This window comes from Grammomys surdaster, unplaced genomic scaffold (assembly GCF_004785775.1).
Source record: "Grammomys surdaster isolate TR1022 unplaced genomic scaffold, NIH_TR_1.0 125284, whole genome shotgun sequence".
NCBI classification, from domain to species: Eukaryota; Metazoa; Chordata; class Mammalia; order Rodentia; family Muridae; genus Grammomys; species Grammomys surdaster.
This window is the reverse complement of record NW_021620163.1, coordinates 1383515-1401961: the sequence shown is the minus strand read 5'-3', so window position 1 is coordinate 1401961 and position 18447 is coordinate 1383515. Positions and strand designations below refer to the sequence as shown.

The following is an 18447-nucleotide window of genomic DNA, read 5'->3' as shown; positions in this document are numbered from 1 at the left end:
GGATGATTTATTTACATTTCCTATGTTGTCCCCTTACCCCATCCCCCACCACCCCCTCGGAACCCCCAATCCCCTCGCCCCTCCTCCTTCTTCTCTGTGGATGTAACCTCTATCTACACCCCCCCACTCCCACCTCCCCACCCTCAAAATTCCCACCCCCTGGGGCATCCAGCCTTCATGAGGTCAAGGTTCTCTTCTTCCACCTATGCCCAGCAGGGCCCTCCACTTTTACATATTCAGCTGAAGCCCTGGATCCCCCCCTAAGTGCTCCCAGGCTGGTGGTTTAGACCCTGGGAGCTGTGGTTGGTTGGTATTGTTGCTCTCCTCATGGTGCCATAAATCCTTTCAGCTCCTTCAGTCTTCACTCTAACTCCTCTATTTTTCATTCGAATGCTCAGGACTTAATGTTTTTAGTGTGCTTCTAATTATAAATTCAATTCTCAAGGGGGAATCTCTTCTAATCTGTTTATCTATTCACTTCCCAGATAACAGCCAACACCCTTTTTAAATTATCTTTCCTGTATTTAGCACCCAAATGCAAAAAACATGCATGAGAATGTGGTTGACTGGAGTTGCAGAATCCAGGTTGTGCTGATTTCCTTATGTCTGGAGATCCCGTTCTATTGTTTTTTATTTATCTTTCCCTCCACCTCAGGGCCACTCACTGCTTTGCCTTGGGCATTAGGTGTGGATTTTATCAAGTAAGTAACTTGCAAATTCGAGGGTGGAATGGGGAGCAGCCTTAGAGCTTCACCTGAGCTGCTGCCTGTGCCCCCTCCCAGCTGTGTCTAATTCTGCCCCAGCTGTACCTGCTCTCAGGAGGTGCTAGAGAGTTTGCATGGTGGGACGGTAGCTGTATGGAGTACACTGTCTTTTCACAGCAGGGTCATCTCCAGTGTGCTATGAGACTGTTGATTCCTCATAAGCAAACTCAATAAATAGTAATCCATCCAGCTCCATGTGGGTGGAATTGTAGTGTCAGGCAGATATTAGTGACCCACCCCCCCACCCCCCCGAAAAAAAAAAAAAACCCAGACAAGAGCCGTTCTAATGCAATTCACAGCAGTGTTTTTATTTGACCTATCTCAGGATCCCACAGTGTACTGCTGCAAGGAAGAACGGTTTTCATGGTGGAGGAGCCTGGAATATCCAGGGGGAAAGGCTTTATAGTAAGCAGCAAGTGGGGGATAAGTGTGAAAGCATCTAATTGGAAGGCTACTGTCACTGATGCTGGGAGTCATATCATAAACTTAACTTCTGTTCCCTTCTGCATTAGTGGTTGCTAGGCATGGCGAGGGCTTGTAAATGGGGTGTGCAGGTTTAATGGGGTGATAACCTAGAGACACTGGTCTTGTTGGAGATTAGCCTAGAAACTGGAGCTAGGCTTCAGTTTTGTTGGCAGCAGCTTGGAAACTAATACTAGGAACCAGCCTGCTTGTTTACCTGAGCTCAAACTTAGGTCAGATTCTCTAAAATGGAGTCTGAGCTTAAAAGATTTGACCTCTTATCCCACCCTTTCTCTTGTGACTAGAAGTCCCAATCATGGCACTTCCTGAAGCTTCATGAAAACACTAACAGGGTTATGTCTTTATGGTGTCCCTGGAGCATAAGTAGTGGCCCATTAGTAGGAAACAGGAGGAAATCATGTGGTTGAATTCTCCTCCTGCTGGCTAGGGTCTTCTTCAACTGCAAACAGATATGCAGTGGATCCAGGCTGCAACTCTGTAGAACAGGGAGGGACCCTTTCAGTGAAGCTCTAGTGACCCCTGGCAGTGTCTCTTGACTAGGACCCAATTTCCAGGCTAAAGTTGGTGGAGCTCCAGAGGTGGGCCTGTTTTATGGAAAGCACGGAAGTTTTAGACAAACATGTTTGTGTACCTTTGGACACACTTGAGATTGTGTAATAACTTCTGTCAGTAGGTGAACCAAACATAACTTAAAAAGAAGTGAGTCCCATCTGGTATGGGGAACTTCGTACTCTATAAAGGATGAAGGGAAGAAGAGTTATCCCGTCACTGTCAGCCTCTAAGGTCTCTTTTAGGATTCTGTTTATCATTTCTACCTATCCTGAACTCTAGGGTCTATAAACACAAAGAAATTTCCTGTCAATCCCCAGAATATTAGCTAATCTCTAACTTACTTGGGACACAAATATATCTGACCTTATAAACTTAGAAGAAGCATACCTCGGAAGAATTTCTTTTAGCAATCTCTTTGTTGTCATCTACACTATCTTGTGCTTAGTTGGGAAAGTCTCCATCCATTCTGAAAAGGTATCTAATAACTATTAGCAAATATTTGTACCTGAATTTTGTTTGGTTTGACCTCTGTGAAGTCCATTTCCTGATAGACTACTGGATTGATGCTCCAGTATTGAGTACTGGGGTTCTTCTCATTGGCACCCACATTAGTCATTTGACAGGCCTTACAGTTTTTAAAACTATTTCAGCAGTTTTCGAATTGGCATCTCTAATTCTGATGTGGGATTGGCAGACTAAGTCCTGTTTTCTCCAGACTCTCATGTGTGAAGAGCAATGGATCTTTTAAGGTACGTGGAGACCCATTTTCTCTGGTACAATTAGTTTGTTGTCAGCTGTCCTCTGTCATCCCTTATGACTCTGACAAATGGGCAGGTTTTTGACCCAGATCACATCTTCTGTCTTATCAGAGTGTAGGGCCTCCTGGGTCTAGGACAATCAAGGACATTAGGGAGTCCAGTTTCCAAGGCCACTCACTGGGCTGTCTTGTTGCCCCCTGGGATAGAGTTTAATCCTTCCTTCTTCCTTCAGAAGGCCCCTCTACCTATAAATAGCCCCACAGATATGTGCAGTAGCAAAGGCATATTGGCCGTCTGTGTCTGTTTTTTCTCAGCTCTAACTCCTTGGTCAGAGCTGTCAGTTTAGCTTCCTGGGCTTACATTCTTATCAGGAATGGCACTGACATGATCTTGGTGCACCATTCCCCCAGCATATCTTTGTGTATCCTGATTGAGGATGTTGCCATTGAACCACATTACCTCTGCATTCATCAAGCAGTTATTTTGGCCCCATGGATGAGGGCCAAAATGTCCTTGCAGTCATGCAGAGGATCATCAGTCTAAGTCAGTTCAGGCAGCAGGGCAGCTGAAAAGTTAACCTTGGGGAATTCAAGACAAGAGCCTGGTAATGAGCCATTCTGGCATCATCTTTAACCAGAAGGTCCTTGTTGCACTGATGTGTAAACAGGGCAGGGGTCAGCTTCTGGCAATTGGTAATAGATGGGCCATTGGCTGATGCCAGGGCTCAGAGTCTGGCTATACATCCCCGGATTCTAGGGAGGTTACCTGTAGTTGGCAGAGTAAGGCCTTCTTAGTGGAGGCTCTAAGAGGTCCTGGGTTTTTGTTTTATTTCTGTTGCCACCAGGAAGTCATTTATAAACTGATGAAGAAACTTCATCTACTGGTGGGCTCCCCTGTGGGGCCAGGAACCAGCTTTCTGGCCTCTTGTGTGGTGGAGGGAACCTGTAGAATGTGGTAGACCACCTGTCTCATGTTAAGATGTCTAACAAAGTCAAAGTCACTGTGTCAAAGTCATCTTGTAAGAAGAAACACAAATACACAATACAAAAACACCAATGTAACCTTTCCTCTCTATCTGGCTGAAACAAGAAACAACCAGAAAGTGGCACTCAAGAAAAAGACCTCTCTATGACACCCAAAACACAAGTCCAAACCTTTTCTCTCTATCAGGCAGAAATGAGAAAAAAAATCAGAAAGTGATATATATACACAAGAAAAGAACCAGATTGGTGGTCATCTCTCAGTTTCCCTGAGCCCACACCTACTCCAGAACATCAGGACGTCTTCTGGTCCCACTGTAGCACGGTTCCCAGATATGTCTATTCCTACCTGCAACACAGTGAAGCCTTATGAACTGAACAGAGGCTGTTAGCAAGATGGGGCTCATTGAGATCAAGGTTTGCACAACAATGGGTAGTTCTAGGTGTTTCCTGGTTGGTCCTTCTGTTCTTTTTGTTTGTTTGTTTGTTTGTTTGTTTGTTTTTCGAGACAGGGTTTTTCAGTGTAGTCCTGGCTGTCCTGGAACTCACTCTGTAGACCAGGCTGGCCTCGAACTCAGAAATCCACCTGCCTCTGCCTCCCAAGTTTCTTTCTTTTTTTTTTTTAATGATTTATTTTATTTATATGAACTTACTATAACCTCTGCCTCCCAAGTTTCCTTTTTTTTAATGATTTATTTTATTTATATGAACATACTGTAACTGTCTTCAGACACACCAGAAGAGGGCATCAGATCTCATAACAGATGATTGTGAGCCACCATGTGGTTGCTGGTAATTGAAACTCAGGACCTCTGGAAGAGCAGTCAATACTCTTAACCTCTGAGCTATCTCTCCAGACCTCTGTGTTCTGTTCACATCATCTATCCAATGAAAAGGTTTTGTGCTTGCCAGTTCAGAGGGAACTGTAGGGCTGATGGCAGAAACAATCACTGTGATGGTGTGTGTCCTCTACATAAAGTGTTAAGACTCAGATTGGTAACTGTTCATCAGGGAGCATTCTGGTCTTGACATGACATGTTCAGAACGATGTTGAGCCGAAAAACATCTGATAACCTGAGAATTAAAACCTTCTCTCTACCATTGTCTTGAACTTTCCTGAGATGAACTCCTTTGCCCCTCCCAACCCCATGCTTAGAGAGTTTCTTAGAATTCCTTGTAATTACTTGGTGTACAGTGTCAGAGTCAGACATGAGTTATCTGTCTCAGTATCCAAATGTCCATCAGCTCAAACATCTGAACCTGAATGGCATCACCTGAATTACATCTGCTGATATGTCATATTGTCCCATATTATGAAACAACAGCACTAGTTCTTCAATTCTCAAATATTTTCTTGAAAGATCACTTGCTACTGGAACTGGTAAAACTGAATGAGCCTAGGAAAGTTTAGAACTTATAATTGTGACTGAAAATTACGAGAATCTTCAACGGACTCTAAACTTATGTCTACAACCAAAGTTTTTCAGAAAGAAGTTTTAGAGCTTTAGCCACAAAAAATCTTATTCAATAGTTTGTGAAAAAGGTATACCAAAGACATATTCAAAAGCAAGATGTTCATCTCTTAGTAATGGAATTATTTAGAATTTAGATTTGCATCCGCAACCTTTTTTTGTACTTTCTTCAAACCCTAAAGTGTATATTTATGAACATAAAATATGCCACACTCTTTTGTAGAATTGTTTTAACAATGACTAATGAGCATTCCTGAATTTCATATTATGTAGAGATTTATTTTGTTATTTGTTATTTCCTGTTGTTTTCTACCTATGATACTGATATTTTCATAATTAGGACCACTCCATGTTTGAATAAATGTATATTCTTTATTTTTTAAATTTTTAATTGGTTATTTTATTTATTTACATTTTAAATTATGTTTGAATAAATGTATATTCTTTATTTTTTAAATTTTTAATTGGTTATTTTATTTATTTACATTTTAAATTATTTACATCATTCCCCTTCCTCGTCTCCCCTCTGAAACCCTTTATTTCAGCCATCCTCCACCTTGCTTCTGTGAGGGTGCTCCCCTACCCACCTACCCATTCTGGCCTCACTGTCCTAGCATTCCCCTACCCTGGGGCATCAAGCCTTGACTTGGCATTTCATGTAGCAATTTAAGAAATGATTGTAAATTAGTGAATGCTTAGGACTGAGGGAAAAAAATAAATACGAAGCCAATGGAGGACATGATAGAAGATACTTCTAGCACCCATTTATTCATTGCCAAGACTTGTACTTGTGTTAATCAAACATAATGGATTTTACAAACATATATGTACGCACAGCAGACAGCTAGTTATCAGAATCTGACACAGACTATTTCTCATATCCTGCAACCATCCTTTTTTCTGTAGAGACAGAGTATTTACTTCTTAAAAAGATGGTATCCTAAAACTGGATTAGAGAGTCAGCTCTTGGGGCTGGAGAGATGGCTCAGTGATTAAGAGCACTGACTGCTCTTCCAGAGGTCGTGAGTTCAATTCCCAGAACCCACATGGTGGCTCATAACCATCTCTAATGGGATCTGATGCCCTCTTCTGATGTGTCTGAAGAGAGTGACAGTGTACTCATATACATAAAATAAATAAATCTTTAAAAAAAAAAGGAAAGAAAAAGAGTCAGCTCTGATGCTGAATCAATATATTTATCCACACAGACTTCTCTGAATTCTATGTAAATTATGAGAGTATACATTAATAATATTAATGCCAATTATGTGACATAGATAGCTTAAAAAAATCTAAATCGCCCAAAATCAATAAATATTATACCACATCATATTAAACTTGACACTGAATGAAAGGATGGATATATACAATTTAGACACAGTTGAAATTGTTAGTTAAATTTCTACAAATAGAGAATAGAATATGATGTTTGTTGAAAACTAAGCATAGATAAAAGCACTATTTTACTAAAATTAGTCTATAGGCTTGTTAATATTGTTACTAATTAGTACATGATGCAATGTTTTATGATGGAGAATGAATTAAAAGCAAACATGTACATGTAATATCTGAAATTGACATAAAGTCACCTTTTAGTCTTCAACTTTTCAAGAGCCTCTTTCACATCCTTATTCCTCAGGCTGTAAATCAGAGGATTCAACATTGGAATCACCAGGGTGTAGAACAGTGATGTCATTTTGTCTTCATCTAGAGAGTAGGAAGAACTTGGACGGAAATACATAAAGAGCAGAGTTCCCTGAAAAATTGCAACTGTAGTCAGGTGAGAGGCACAAGTAGAGAAAGCTTTGAATCTTCCATCAGCAGAGCAGATCTTCAAGACTGATGAGATGATGTAACAGTAAGAGACAAGAAGTCCAGAAATTGTGCTTAGTTCAATAAACCCAAAAATTGTGAATATAGCTAACTCATTGGCCTCTGTATTTGAGCAAGATATTAATAGAAGAGGTGGAACATCACAAAAAAAGTGGTTGATCTCATTGGACCCACAGAAACACAAACTGAAGGCCAGGGTTGTATGTATCAAAGCATCAGCTGTTCCCACCAGGTAAACTCCCACCATGAGGAGGGAGCACAGCCTGCTGGACATGTTCACTGTGTAGAGCAAGGGATTACTGATGGCCTGGTATCTATCATAGGCCATCACTGCCAGCAGTAGACACTCAGAATCTACAAAGATACAGAGGGTGAAGAACTGCAGTGCACAGCCAATTGTGGGAATTGATTTCTCCTCAGCTAAAAGATCTACCAGCATCTTGGGTCCAATTGCTGTGGAATAGCAGAGGTCACAGAAAGAGAGGTGGCTGAGGAAAAAGTACATTGGTGTGTGCAGCTGAGTTTCCACTCTAATTAAGATGATCATCCCAAGATTCGCCAGAAGATTAATGAGATAAACAAGTAGGAACATGGTAAAGAGGGCCACTTTCATGTCAGGGTTATTGGTAATTCCCAAGAAGATGAATTCATCCAGAGAGGAACAATTTATCTTGTCCATGTTTCTTGGATAAACTTTAAAAGTTAGAAGGCATATATTCAAAATACATTTATTATACAGATAATTATTTTATTTATTTTTTATTTATTTTATCCTCAAAATACATATAATTATATTTCAATCGTCAAATAAGATGAATCATTTAATTTTAATAATTTTTCTCACATAATGATTAATAAACACTGGAATCTAGAAACGGTTCTGTCCAAATATCATCTTCTACACATTAGTTTTCCTGAATTTGCTTTCCTTAATGGGGATAATTTATTCATCATTACATCATCTTATAACCTTAAAAATAATATATACTTATTTCCTAAGTTAGTGAGAAGAAGTAACAACATATCAAAACTTCAAATTCACTATACTTAATATTCAGATGTATATAAAATTATTCCTAAACATCAAGATTCTGTGAGAAACTCCAAGTTTTAAATGTGAGATCCCTATTCCTAATCAAAAGAACAGCTAATATTTTCCACTGTTTCTCAGCAAAATTTCTGTTAATTAGTATATGATAAGCAATAAATAATTCCCGAATATGTTTGTTTTCAAATATGACTGGCCATCATACTTGTATAATATTTGGATGAGGTGGCATTTAAAGCCAAAAGAAAAATCTTATAATCATTCAATCAAAAAGGCTAAAAAATGATGTAATTAACATGATGTCACACATATATATGCACAGATGAACATGTTGTGTAATTCATATTAGAAACACTGAAACAACATGAGGCTAACTGAAGAATAACAAGATATATAGTCTTCTGTTTATGTGCAATTGTGTAAATTTTTATGATTTTTGAAATGTGTGATTTAGAAAATATATGAAAATTAGAATGTAGGCATGTATCTTTATAGGAGAATTTGCCTATTTATATGTATCTTACTGAGAGTTGAAATTTACAATGTATTATTTTAATATAATAATAATTATCATAATAAAGTTTTAGAAAAAGGTAATAAAAATGCAAACAAATAAAACACATTTCCCAAATTCACACATTTATGTAGAAACAAATTGAAATGAATAAGGACTAGTTTTCAATAATCTTTTAAAAATTATTAAAATATAGTTTAATAGAAACAAATAAGACAGTCTATCTTCATTACTGAACATAAAATAGTATTTTCAATAGATTTTAGACATACTGACCCAACTAGGATCCAAATGTTCACTAATTTTAAAGTTACATAGGTCTTTTCTAAAAAGGCAATGGTAAATCTTATTTTATTGGATTAGGAATCTCAGGAGTTTACCTGAGGTGAGTTGATTTTCATTAGCAGAAAGGGGAAGGTAGCACTTTATTATATCATGTACCACTTGGGATTTATATACCTATAGCCTTTCCCCTTAGGATTTGTTGTTATAAAACATGTTATTACTTTTACTCATGTCCTTTTGCTCTCCTGTGAATACATGACATTCCTCATTAAAGATGGAACTATAGTTTCTTACCATAGTCATCAACTTGGTATGCCAAAATAAAAATTTCAAGTAAAATTTACTTTGGAAAATATATAAAACATGTTGTTGAAAAAAAGGCAAGCGCTAGTCTGAAATACATTGAGGTAGTCATGTAGTGTTTCTAAGACTAGGAAAACTTTGGCTTGGTGAGAATACAAAACACAGACCTGGTTTGTGTGTGTGTTTTGGAGTAGGTACCATGAGGTGCTGAGAAAAAGGTATATTCTTTTGTTTTAGGATGAAATGTTCTATGGATATCTATTGAATCCATTTGGTTCATAACTTCTGTTAATTACATCATGTCTGTGTTTAGTTTCTGTTTCCATGATCTATCCATTGCTGAGAGTGGGATGTTTAAATCCCCCACTATTATTGTATGAGGTGCAATGTGTGCTTTGAGTTTTAGTAAAGTTTCTTTTATGAATGTGGGTGCCCTTGCATTTGGAGCATAGATGTTCAGAATTGAGAGTTCATCTTCGTAGATTTTTCCTTTGAGGAGGATGAAGTGTCCTTCTTTATCTTTTTTGATAACTTTTGGTTGAAAGTCAATTTTATTCAAAATTCAAATGGCTACTCCAGCTTGTTTCTTGGGACCGTTTGCTTGGAAAATTGTTTTTCAGCCCTTTACTCTGAGGTAGTGTCTGACTTTGCCACTGAGGTGTGCAGCAAAATTCTGGGTCCTGTTTACTTATCCAGTCTGTTAGTCTACGTCTTTTTATTGGAGAATTGAGTCCATTGATGTTAAGAGATATTAAGGAAAAGTCATTGTTTCTTCATTCTATGAAACCACAATCATGTTCATACCTAAACCTCACAAAGACCCAACAAAGAAAGAGAACTTCAGACCAATCTCTCTTATGAATATTGATGCATAAATACTCAATTCTCACAAACTGAATCGAGGAACACATCAAAACAATCATCCATCATGATCAAGTAGGCTTTATCCCAGGAACCCAGGAATGGTTCAGTATTTGGAACCATCAATGTAATCCACTATATAAACAAACTCAAGGATAAAACCAAATGATCATCTCATTAGATGCTGAGAAAGCATTTGACAAAATTCAATAACCCTTCATGGTAAAAGTCTTGGAAAGATTAGGAATTCAAGGCCCATACCTAAACATAATGAAAACAATATATAACAAACCAGTAGCCAATATCAAACTAAATGGAGAGAAACTAGAAGCAATCCTACTAAGAACAGGGACCAGACAAGGCTGCCCACTCTTTCCCTGCCTATTAAATATAGCACTGGAAGTCCTAGTTAGAGCAATTAGACAACAAAAAGAAGTCAAGGGGATACAAATAGGAAAGGAAGAAGTCAAAATATTACTATTTGCTGATGATATGATAGTATACTTAAGTGACCCCAAAACTTCCACCAAAGAACTCCTAAACCTGATAAAAACCTTGGCTGGTTATAAAGTCAACTCAAACAAATCAGTAGCCTTCTTCTACTCAAAAGATAAACAGGCTGAGAAAGAAATTAAAGAAATGACACCGTTTACAATAGTCACAAATAATATAAAATATCTTGGTGTGAATCTAACCAAGCAAGTGAAAGATTTGTATGAAAAGAACTTCAAGTCTCTGAAGAAAGAAATTGAAGAAGATCTGAGAAAATGGAAAGATCTCCCATGCACATGGTTTGTCAGGATTAATATAGTAAAAATGGCCATCTTGCCAAAAGCAATCTACTGATTCAATGCAATCCCCATTAAAATTCCAACTCAATTCTTCACAGAGTTAGAATGAGAAATTCTCAAATTCATTTAAAATAACAAAAAACCCATGATAGTGAAAACTATTCTCAGCAATAAAAGAACTTCTGGAGGAATCACAATCCCTGACCTCAAGCTATAGTACAGATCAATAGTGATAAAAACTGCATGGTGTTGGTACAGAGACAAGCAGGAAGATCAATGGAGTAGAATTGAAGACCCAGAAATGAACCCACACACCTGTGGTCACTTGATCTTTGACAAAGGATCTAAAACTGTCCAGTGGAAAAAGGACAGCATTTTCACCAAATGGTGCTTGTACAACTGGAGGACAACATGTTGAAGAATCCAAATTGATTTTTTGTACAAAACTCAAGTCCAAGTGGATATAGGACATTCACATAAAACCAGATACACTGAAACTAATAGAAGAGAAGGTGGGGAAGAACCTCGAATACCTGGACACAGGGGAAAAGTTCCTGAACAGAATATCAATGGGTTATGCTCTAAGATCAAGAATTGACAAATGGAACTTCATAAAATTGCAAAGTTTCTGTAAGCAAAAAAGATACTGTCAATAGGACAAAACAGCAACCAACAGATTGGAAAACGATCTTTACCAATCCCACATGCAATAGAGGGCTAATATCCAATATATACAAAGAACTCAAGAAATTAGACTCCAGAAAATCAAATAACCCTATTAAAATTGGAGTACAGACCTTAACAAAGAATTCCCAACTGAGGAAACTCAAATGGCTGAGAAGCACCTAAAGAAATGTTCAGCATCCTTAGTCATCAGGGAAATGCAAATCAAAACAATCCTTAGATTCCACCTCACACCAATCATAATGGCTAAGATCAAAAATTCAGGTGATAGTAGATGCTGGCAAAGATGTGGATAAAGAGGAACACTCCTGCATTGTTGGTGGGATTGCAAGATTGTGCAACCACTCTGCAAATCAGCCTGGCGGTTCTTCAGAAAATTGGACATAGCATTACCTGAGGACCCAGCTATACCATTACATATATACCATAAGATGCTCCAACATATAACAAGGACATATGCTCCATTATGTTCATAGCAGCCTTATTTGTAATAGTGAGAAGCTGGAAAGAACCCAGATGTCCTTCAACAGAGGAATGGCTACAAAAATGTGGTACATTTACACAATGAAGTATTACTCAGCTATTAAAACATCGAATTCGAGAAATTCTTAGGTAAATGGATGGAACTAGAAAATATCATCCTGAGTGAGATAACCCAATCACAAAAGAACACACATGGTATTCACTCACTGATAATTGGATATTAGCCCAGAAGCTTGAAATAGCCAAGATTAAACTCACAGACCACAATGAGCTCATGAAGAAGGAAGATCAAGTGTGGGTGCTTTGGTCTTTCTTAGAAGGAGTAACAAAATAATCAAGGGAGCAAATATGGAGACAAAGTGTGGGACATATACTGAAGGAGGGGCCATCTGGAGACCATTCCACCTGGGTATCGATCCTATGTGCAGTCGCCAAAGCTGAGGCTGATATGGATGCCAAGAAGTGCATGCTGACAGAAGCCTGATATAGCTGTATCCTTAGAGGTCTTCCTGAGCCTGACATATACAGAGGTGGATGCTCATTGCTAACCATTGAACTGATCAAGGGATTCCCAATGGAGGAGTTAGAGAGAGGACTGGAGGAGCTGAAATGTTTTGTGGCCCCATGAGGAGAGCAACAATACCAACCAACCAGAGCCCCCAGGGTCTAAACCACCAGCCTGGGAGCATTTAGGGAGGGACCTTTGACTCCAGCTGTGTATGTAGGGGAGGATAGCCTTTTGGGGAACAAGTGGGATCGAAGGTCCTTCCTCCTGTGAAGTCTGGATGCCCAAGTGTGAGGTAATTCATGAGCAGGGAGGTGGGAGTGGATGGGTGGTTGGGGGCACACACTCATAGAATCAGGAGGAGGGGGATGGGATAGGGATTTTCTGTAGAAGAGAATGGGGGAAAGGGATAACATCTGAAATGTAAATAAATAAAATATCCAATCAAAAAAAAAGATAATAAGAATCTCATTTGGTAGTCGGGTCAATTTGTTAACATTTTCTTCACCCAAACCGTATTCATTGATGTAGTACTACCATTTTTTCCCTGAGAAATAAGCAGATACCTCGTTTTTATGCTGTTGGCATGTCTAAGGCTCAGTATTGCTGTAAAGAGGCATGGGCTAAGCAAGAGAAGAAATCTAATGAAGACAGGGAAAATACATAGTGGTGGAGAGAGCTGAATCTTGGTTTTAAAATCTTAGGCAATGAGAAGCAAGGGTCAAAAGGTACCATAAGCCAAAGGTGTTGGATTTATCTATGGCCTAAAAACAAGAATTTTAAACCCATAAAATGACAAACAATTAGGAAATATGGAGATTTTTGATGTTTGTGTGAATGCATTTTACATTATGAGATTGTTACAAGAATATACAAACAACTAATATAAAACTATCTTAATTTTGATAGGTTGATAAAGGTAGGGATGCAATGGTTATTGTTGACATCTTGAAAGGAACTACAACCACTTAGGATAGAACCCCTTGGACATAATATACCATATGAAACAGTTAAACAAAAATAAAATTATAGATTACTGTCTCCCATTAATATGGGTTCAAAAAATTTCTAATTATTAGCAAATTTTATTAATTTTTTAATTAAAGATATCTAGATAGATTTATTCATGGAAGACAAAAGTAGTTAAACAAATTAATGTCAAAAATGAGTTATATTAACAGTTACAAAAGTTGGAAATAAAGTGTGTCCAGGAGTTGCTCCAAAAAACCATATAGACACAACCTCAGTCAAACCGTGATAGTTTATTGAAGACACACCCCAAGACTGATCAAGATCTACAGATCACAGATTGTCGATTCAAAAACTATGACTTTGAACAGTGTTCAGGGACAGTTTGTATAGAGAAAAATAACATAATGAGCTCATAAAAGGATCCAGAGTGGGCTGCATAAGCAGATACAGCGTGGGCTTAGGGACTGCTTCGCTTTTTACCAAGTGTTTTTAGTAGTTTAGACACAATGGTTCAAATTAACCTCTGTATGTCCTGGCTCCAAGTGAAACCCACAGTTGGATGAATTACAGTAATAATAATAATATTAATAATAATAATAAATAATGTCTCAGAACATAACAGGATATATAAGCAGGCTGACCTTGCTCTGAGCCAAACTATTTTTCTGTTTCTACAGTCAAGCTGCCTTTTATGTTGGCAATAAGGATGGCAGGCATAAAGCAAAATGGATAATTTTATGTCAGGTAAGTAATACCAGGGAAGCAGGTCAGAGAACCAAGCTTCAACATAAGGCTCATCTCAATAAATACAAAGAAGGAACTCTACTGATGGATTAGACTGACTCCATCTTAAGATCAAAAGCCATTTTGTTACATTAATATCAGTTTCAGTTTACTGTGAAACCAAATTTATATTTCCTAGAATTTAACTTATGCCACATACTGACCTTCATCCTTCACCCTACAGAATAACACACAGCATTCTGCCAAGTAATCTTCAACTGCTATTTGCTTCTGAATTTCACTTGCCAAGTTTCTAAGTTACCAAATTCATCCTTAAAACTCCCAGTTTGTGTTTGTCCAATTGAAAAAAAAAAGCCTAGAAAGTTAACTAACTACAGATCTATTGAGCCCAGGTTTCGGGGGAAATAGTTCTTAGAGTGTCATTGCTGTGCCCAGAATTAAATTTTGATTAATCAAAATTATCAGGTTGAGCAGTGATGACACACGCCTTTAATCTCAGTACTTGGGAGGCAGAGGCAGGCAGATTTCTGAGTTTGAGGCCATCCTGGTCTACAGAGTGTGTTTCAGGACAGCCAGGGGTATACAGAGAAACACTGTCTCAGGAAAAAAAAACAACAACAACAACAAAATAAAACCAAAATTTGTATTAATGTTCTTTACTCTCAACTGGTGGGTTTAACACTACAAATGGAACTTAACCTATTATCAGCATATAGGGTTAAATTAATATAATCATAATAGATGCAAATAAAACTAATACAATTCTATGGTCATTTAGATGAACATTTTTTGAAAGATTAGTTAGTGAAGGAATGATCATCAGCACACCAAAGATCATATATTCAATGGGAACACTAGTTATAATCAGAATCCAGCAAAATGCTGTGTGGTTTCCATGACAGTTCAGGGTCAGCACAACAATATTCTCTCACCTTGACATTTTATTTCAAAACAAACTCCTGAAAATTCAGTTAATGTATTAATTATAAATGATGAAGTGAAAGTATGGCTGATTATTAAAATGTGATGAAAAGTGTTCTGAAATTAGATAGTGGCAGGAGATATGGATGAACTTATGGACATTCTGAAAAGACACTTGAATTGTAAAATGTCATTTTTAAAGCACAGATATTATAAGGCTGGATAGACGTTGTTTGTATATTTTGTGAGAGCAAAAGGTAACTAACTGTCTTTGGGTCCTACCACTTGCATAACAGCTGACAACCTCTTATAACTTTGGATGTAAGAGATCCAGTGCTCTCTTCTGCCCTCTGTTGGCATTAAACACTCATGTAGGCTATATAAACTCATTGAGGGAAAAACACTCGGACACTGAAAATGAAAACAAAATTTTTTTTTTAAAGTACAGTGTTTGTTCAAAGTGACATAAGAAAACAAATAATGTAATGTTGAGGAAGAAATTTACAAGAAAAGGGAGTTGCAATTAATTAGATATGGCTGTTTAGAGTTTGAGTTACTAGATTTTGACTTTGGAGAGAAAAGTTTAGTCATCTCTTATTTTATAATGTGAGTGTGTGTATGTGTGTGCTATGTTGTAGTATCTATATTGAAATTGAATAATTAACAAAACTAGTAAACACTCCGTGCTACATCTTTGCTAAAGATAATGATGGATTTACAGAAAACAATATAGAAGAAGCTAATCACTCATAACAAATCCTGGGGGAAATGATTTCACAACTTTCAATCCCAAATGGCAATTGGAACAATAAAATATCACCATCACAGTGTTCAGGCACCTAAGAGCTACTCTCCTAAGGTGGGTTCCTATATCTCTGTATCTTTAGAAACAGGGAAAAGCCAAACAATTTTAATTTACTTCTTTATAAACATGTTTCCATGATGATCCTTCTACCTGCTCAACTTAAAAAATTACTAGGTCTAATGAATGAAAATAACTTTTAAACAGATTCATGAGTCCCAAATATCTTCAGAAAATGAGCAATATAACATTTTGACTATTTTTATGTAGTCTTCTTAGGTAGGAAATCTCTACATCTTCTTATTTCCATACATATATATTTAAGTGATTTAAATATGAAATATGAAATATAAATGGTTGGATTAATGTGTCACAAATAATGCATGCCATGTCAGTGAATTATGAAATACATTCCATATTATTTACACAATTTGAAAAGACAAAAGGCCTATCATTTCCTTTCTACTTTCTATCTAAAGGCATGCATACATAAATATATGTGTATGTCTTACATATGCATGTACATGTACATATTTTATAATGAAATCTTGCTATCAATTTGCCAGTGAGGGCATGAAAGTGGGTTGATGTAAGGTAACTTGTTTAGCTGGAGTAAGGAAAGGGAGGGAGAAGTGGTATAAGTTTATGTCAATTAAAGACATTTTAAAACATAATAAAACAAAACAAAAATGACTAACCATGTTATTTATTAGTAGTAAATGTTTGTGTTCTACATTTTTATAATCAAACAAATTTAGTAATTATAGTTATCAATCACTGACTTTCTCTAAACCAATAAAATGATTTTAAAATCATGTGTTCTTTCAAGAATAAAATAACTAAACTGATTTGAATAATTAATATCTTAAAGAATAAAAATAATACTCTAAAACTATAACCTGAGTCTAACATTTGTATTTATTTTCATAATGTACAAAGATAAAGTGAGAATGAGTATATCTAAATCTATCTAATGTAATAACTAACTTAAACCTTATGTACATTAGAGAATATGTATAAAGTCCTGGACCCCTAATGGTTGATATTTTCAGTTTCTTGACTATCTATGCCAGATGGTGGTCATTTTTTTTTTATTGAAAAATAGGTTAAGAAAATGTTGTAGGAAAGAAACAGGACTCAGAAATTTTTATAGTATAGATTAGATGAAAAATGAATTAAATTCTACCTCATAAGTACACTGTTGATATCCAGCAGTCAAAATGAATTTTTAATATTTTATTTTTAGACTAGAAGAAAGCATGGATATAAGAAACTGTTCCTTGAATGAATTCATTTTTTTGGGAATTACCAATAACCCAGAGATGAAATGGACACTCTTTGCCATATTTCTCCTCATCTATCTCATCAATCTTCTGGGAAATCTTGGTATGATCATTTTGATCAGAATGGATCCCCAGCTCCACACACCCATGTACTTTTTCCTGAGCCACCTCTCTTTCTGTGATCTCTGCTATTCAACAGCAATTGGTCCCAAGATGCTGGTAGATATGTTTGGCAAAAACAAGTCAATTCCCTTCTGGGGCTGTGCGCTGCAATTCTTCATTTCCTGTACCTTTGCAGATTCTGAGTGTGTGCTGCTTGCAGTGATGGCCTTTGATAGGTACCAGGCCATTAGCAATCCCTTGCTCTACACAGCAAATATGTCCAGCAGGGTGTGTTCTATGTTCATGGCTGGAGTTTACCTGGTGGGAACATCAGATGCTTTGATACATACAACTTTGGCATTCCGTTTGTGTTTCTGTGGTTCTAATGAGATCAATCACTTCTTCTGTGATTTACCTCCACTTTACCTTCTTTCCTGTTCAGAGACTGAAGTAAATGAGTTAGCATTATTTACTATTTATGGTTTCCTTGAACTGAGCACCATCTCAGGAGTTCTTGTTTCTTACTTTTACATCATCTCATCAGTCTTAAAAATCCGTTCCACTGAGGGGAAGTTCAAGGCTTTCTCCACCTGCACCTCTCACTTGACTGCAGTTGCTATTTTTCAAGGAACTCTACTCTTCACATATTTTCGACCAAGCTCTTCATATTCCCTTGATCAAGACAAAATGACATCTCTATTTTATACCCTTGTGATTCCTATGCTGAACCCGCTGATTTATAGCTTAAGGAACAAGGATGTGAAAGAGGCCTTGGAGAAAATTAAAAGCAAAAGACGGTTTTAATTATTTATTCATAATGGATACCACATTTTGTTATTCACATAAAACTTTTTATTCACTATGTTTTCCAGGCTGGCTCTGAAATTGTGAATCCTTGTCTCAGTCTTCCACATCTATTTATCTTTAATTGATTAAATTAAACGAAATAAATTTATACAAGTACTTACTGTTTACTAGCCTCATTTTAACAGCTTTTTCAAGTGTCTCATTGAAACATTATTTTTATCATCCAAACCAATGGAACCATACTATTAAGCATAGCATAACAGAGCAAGACGAAGTCTATCAAAGTGAAGGTAGGCTACAAAATTAAGTTCTGACTAAAAATTATGAATATTATATAGGTACTTATATAGGTATATTATATAGGTACTTCACTTCACTGTGTTTTTCTTTCATAGTGGATCATCTTTCATGTATCATCATAAGGGTAATCATCTAAAGTAAGTCATAGATAAAAACAACATGAACAAACTAATAGCTCTTTTTTTTTTTTTTTTTTTTTT

General features: G+C 36.8%; 2 protein-coding genes across 2 annotated transcripts; one reads left to right on the top strand and one right to left on the bottom strand.

The window, feature by feature from the left end:
- Positions 1-6594: 6594 nt before the first annotated feature.
- Positions 6595-7521, bottom strand: LOC114637363 (olfactory receptor 5W2-like). Its single transcript, XM_028785593.1, has one exon. The coding sequence runs from the start codon at positions 7519-7521 to the stop codon at positions 6595-6597; it is 927 nt and encodes a 308-aa protein (XP_028641426.1).
- Positions 7522-17014: 9493 nt separating this feature from the next.
- Positions 17015-17944, top strand: LOC114637362 (olfactory receptor 5W2-like). The gene has a single exon (XM_028785592.1). The coding sequence runs from the start codon at positions 17015-17017 to the stop codon at positions 17942-17944; it is 930 nt and encodes a 309-aa protein (XP_028641425.1).
- The last annotated feature ends 503 nt before the right edge of the window (positions 17945-18447 follow it).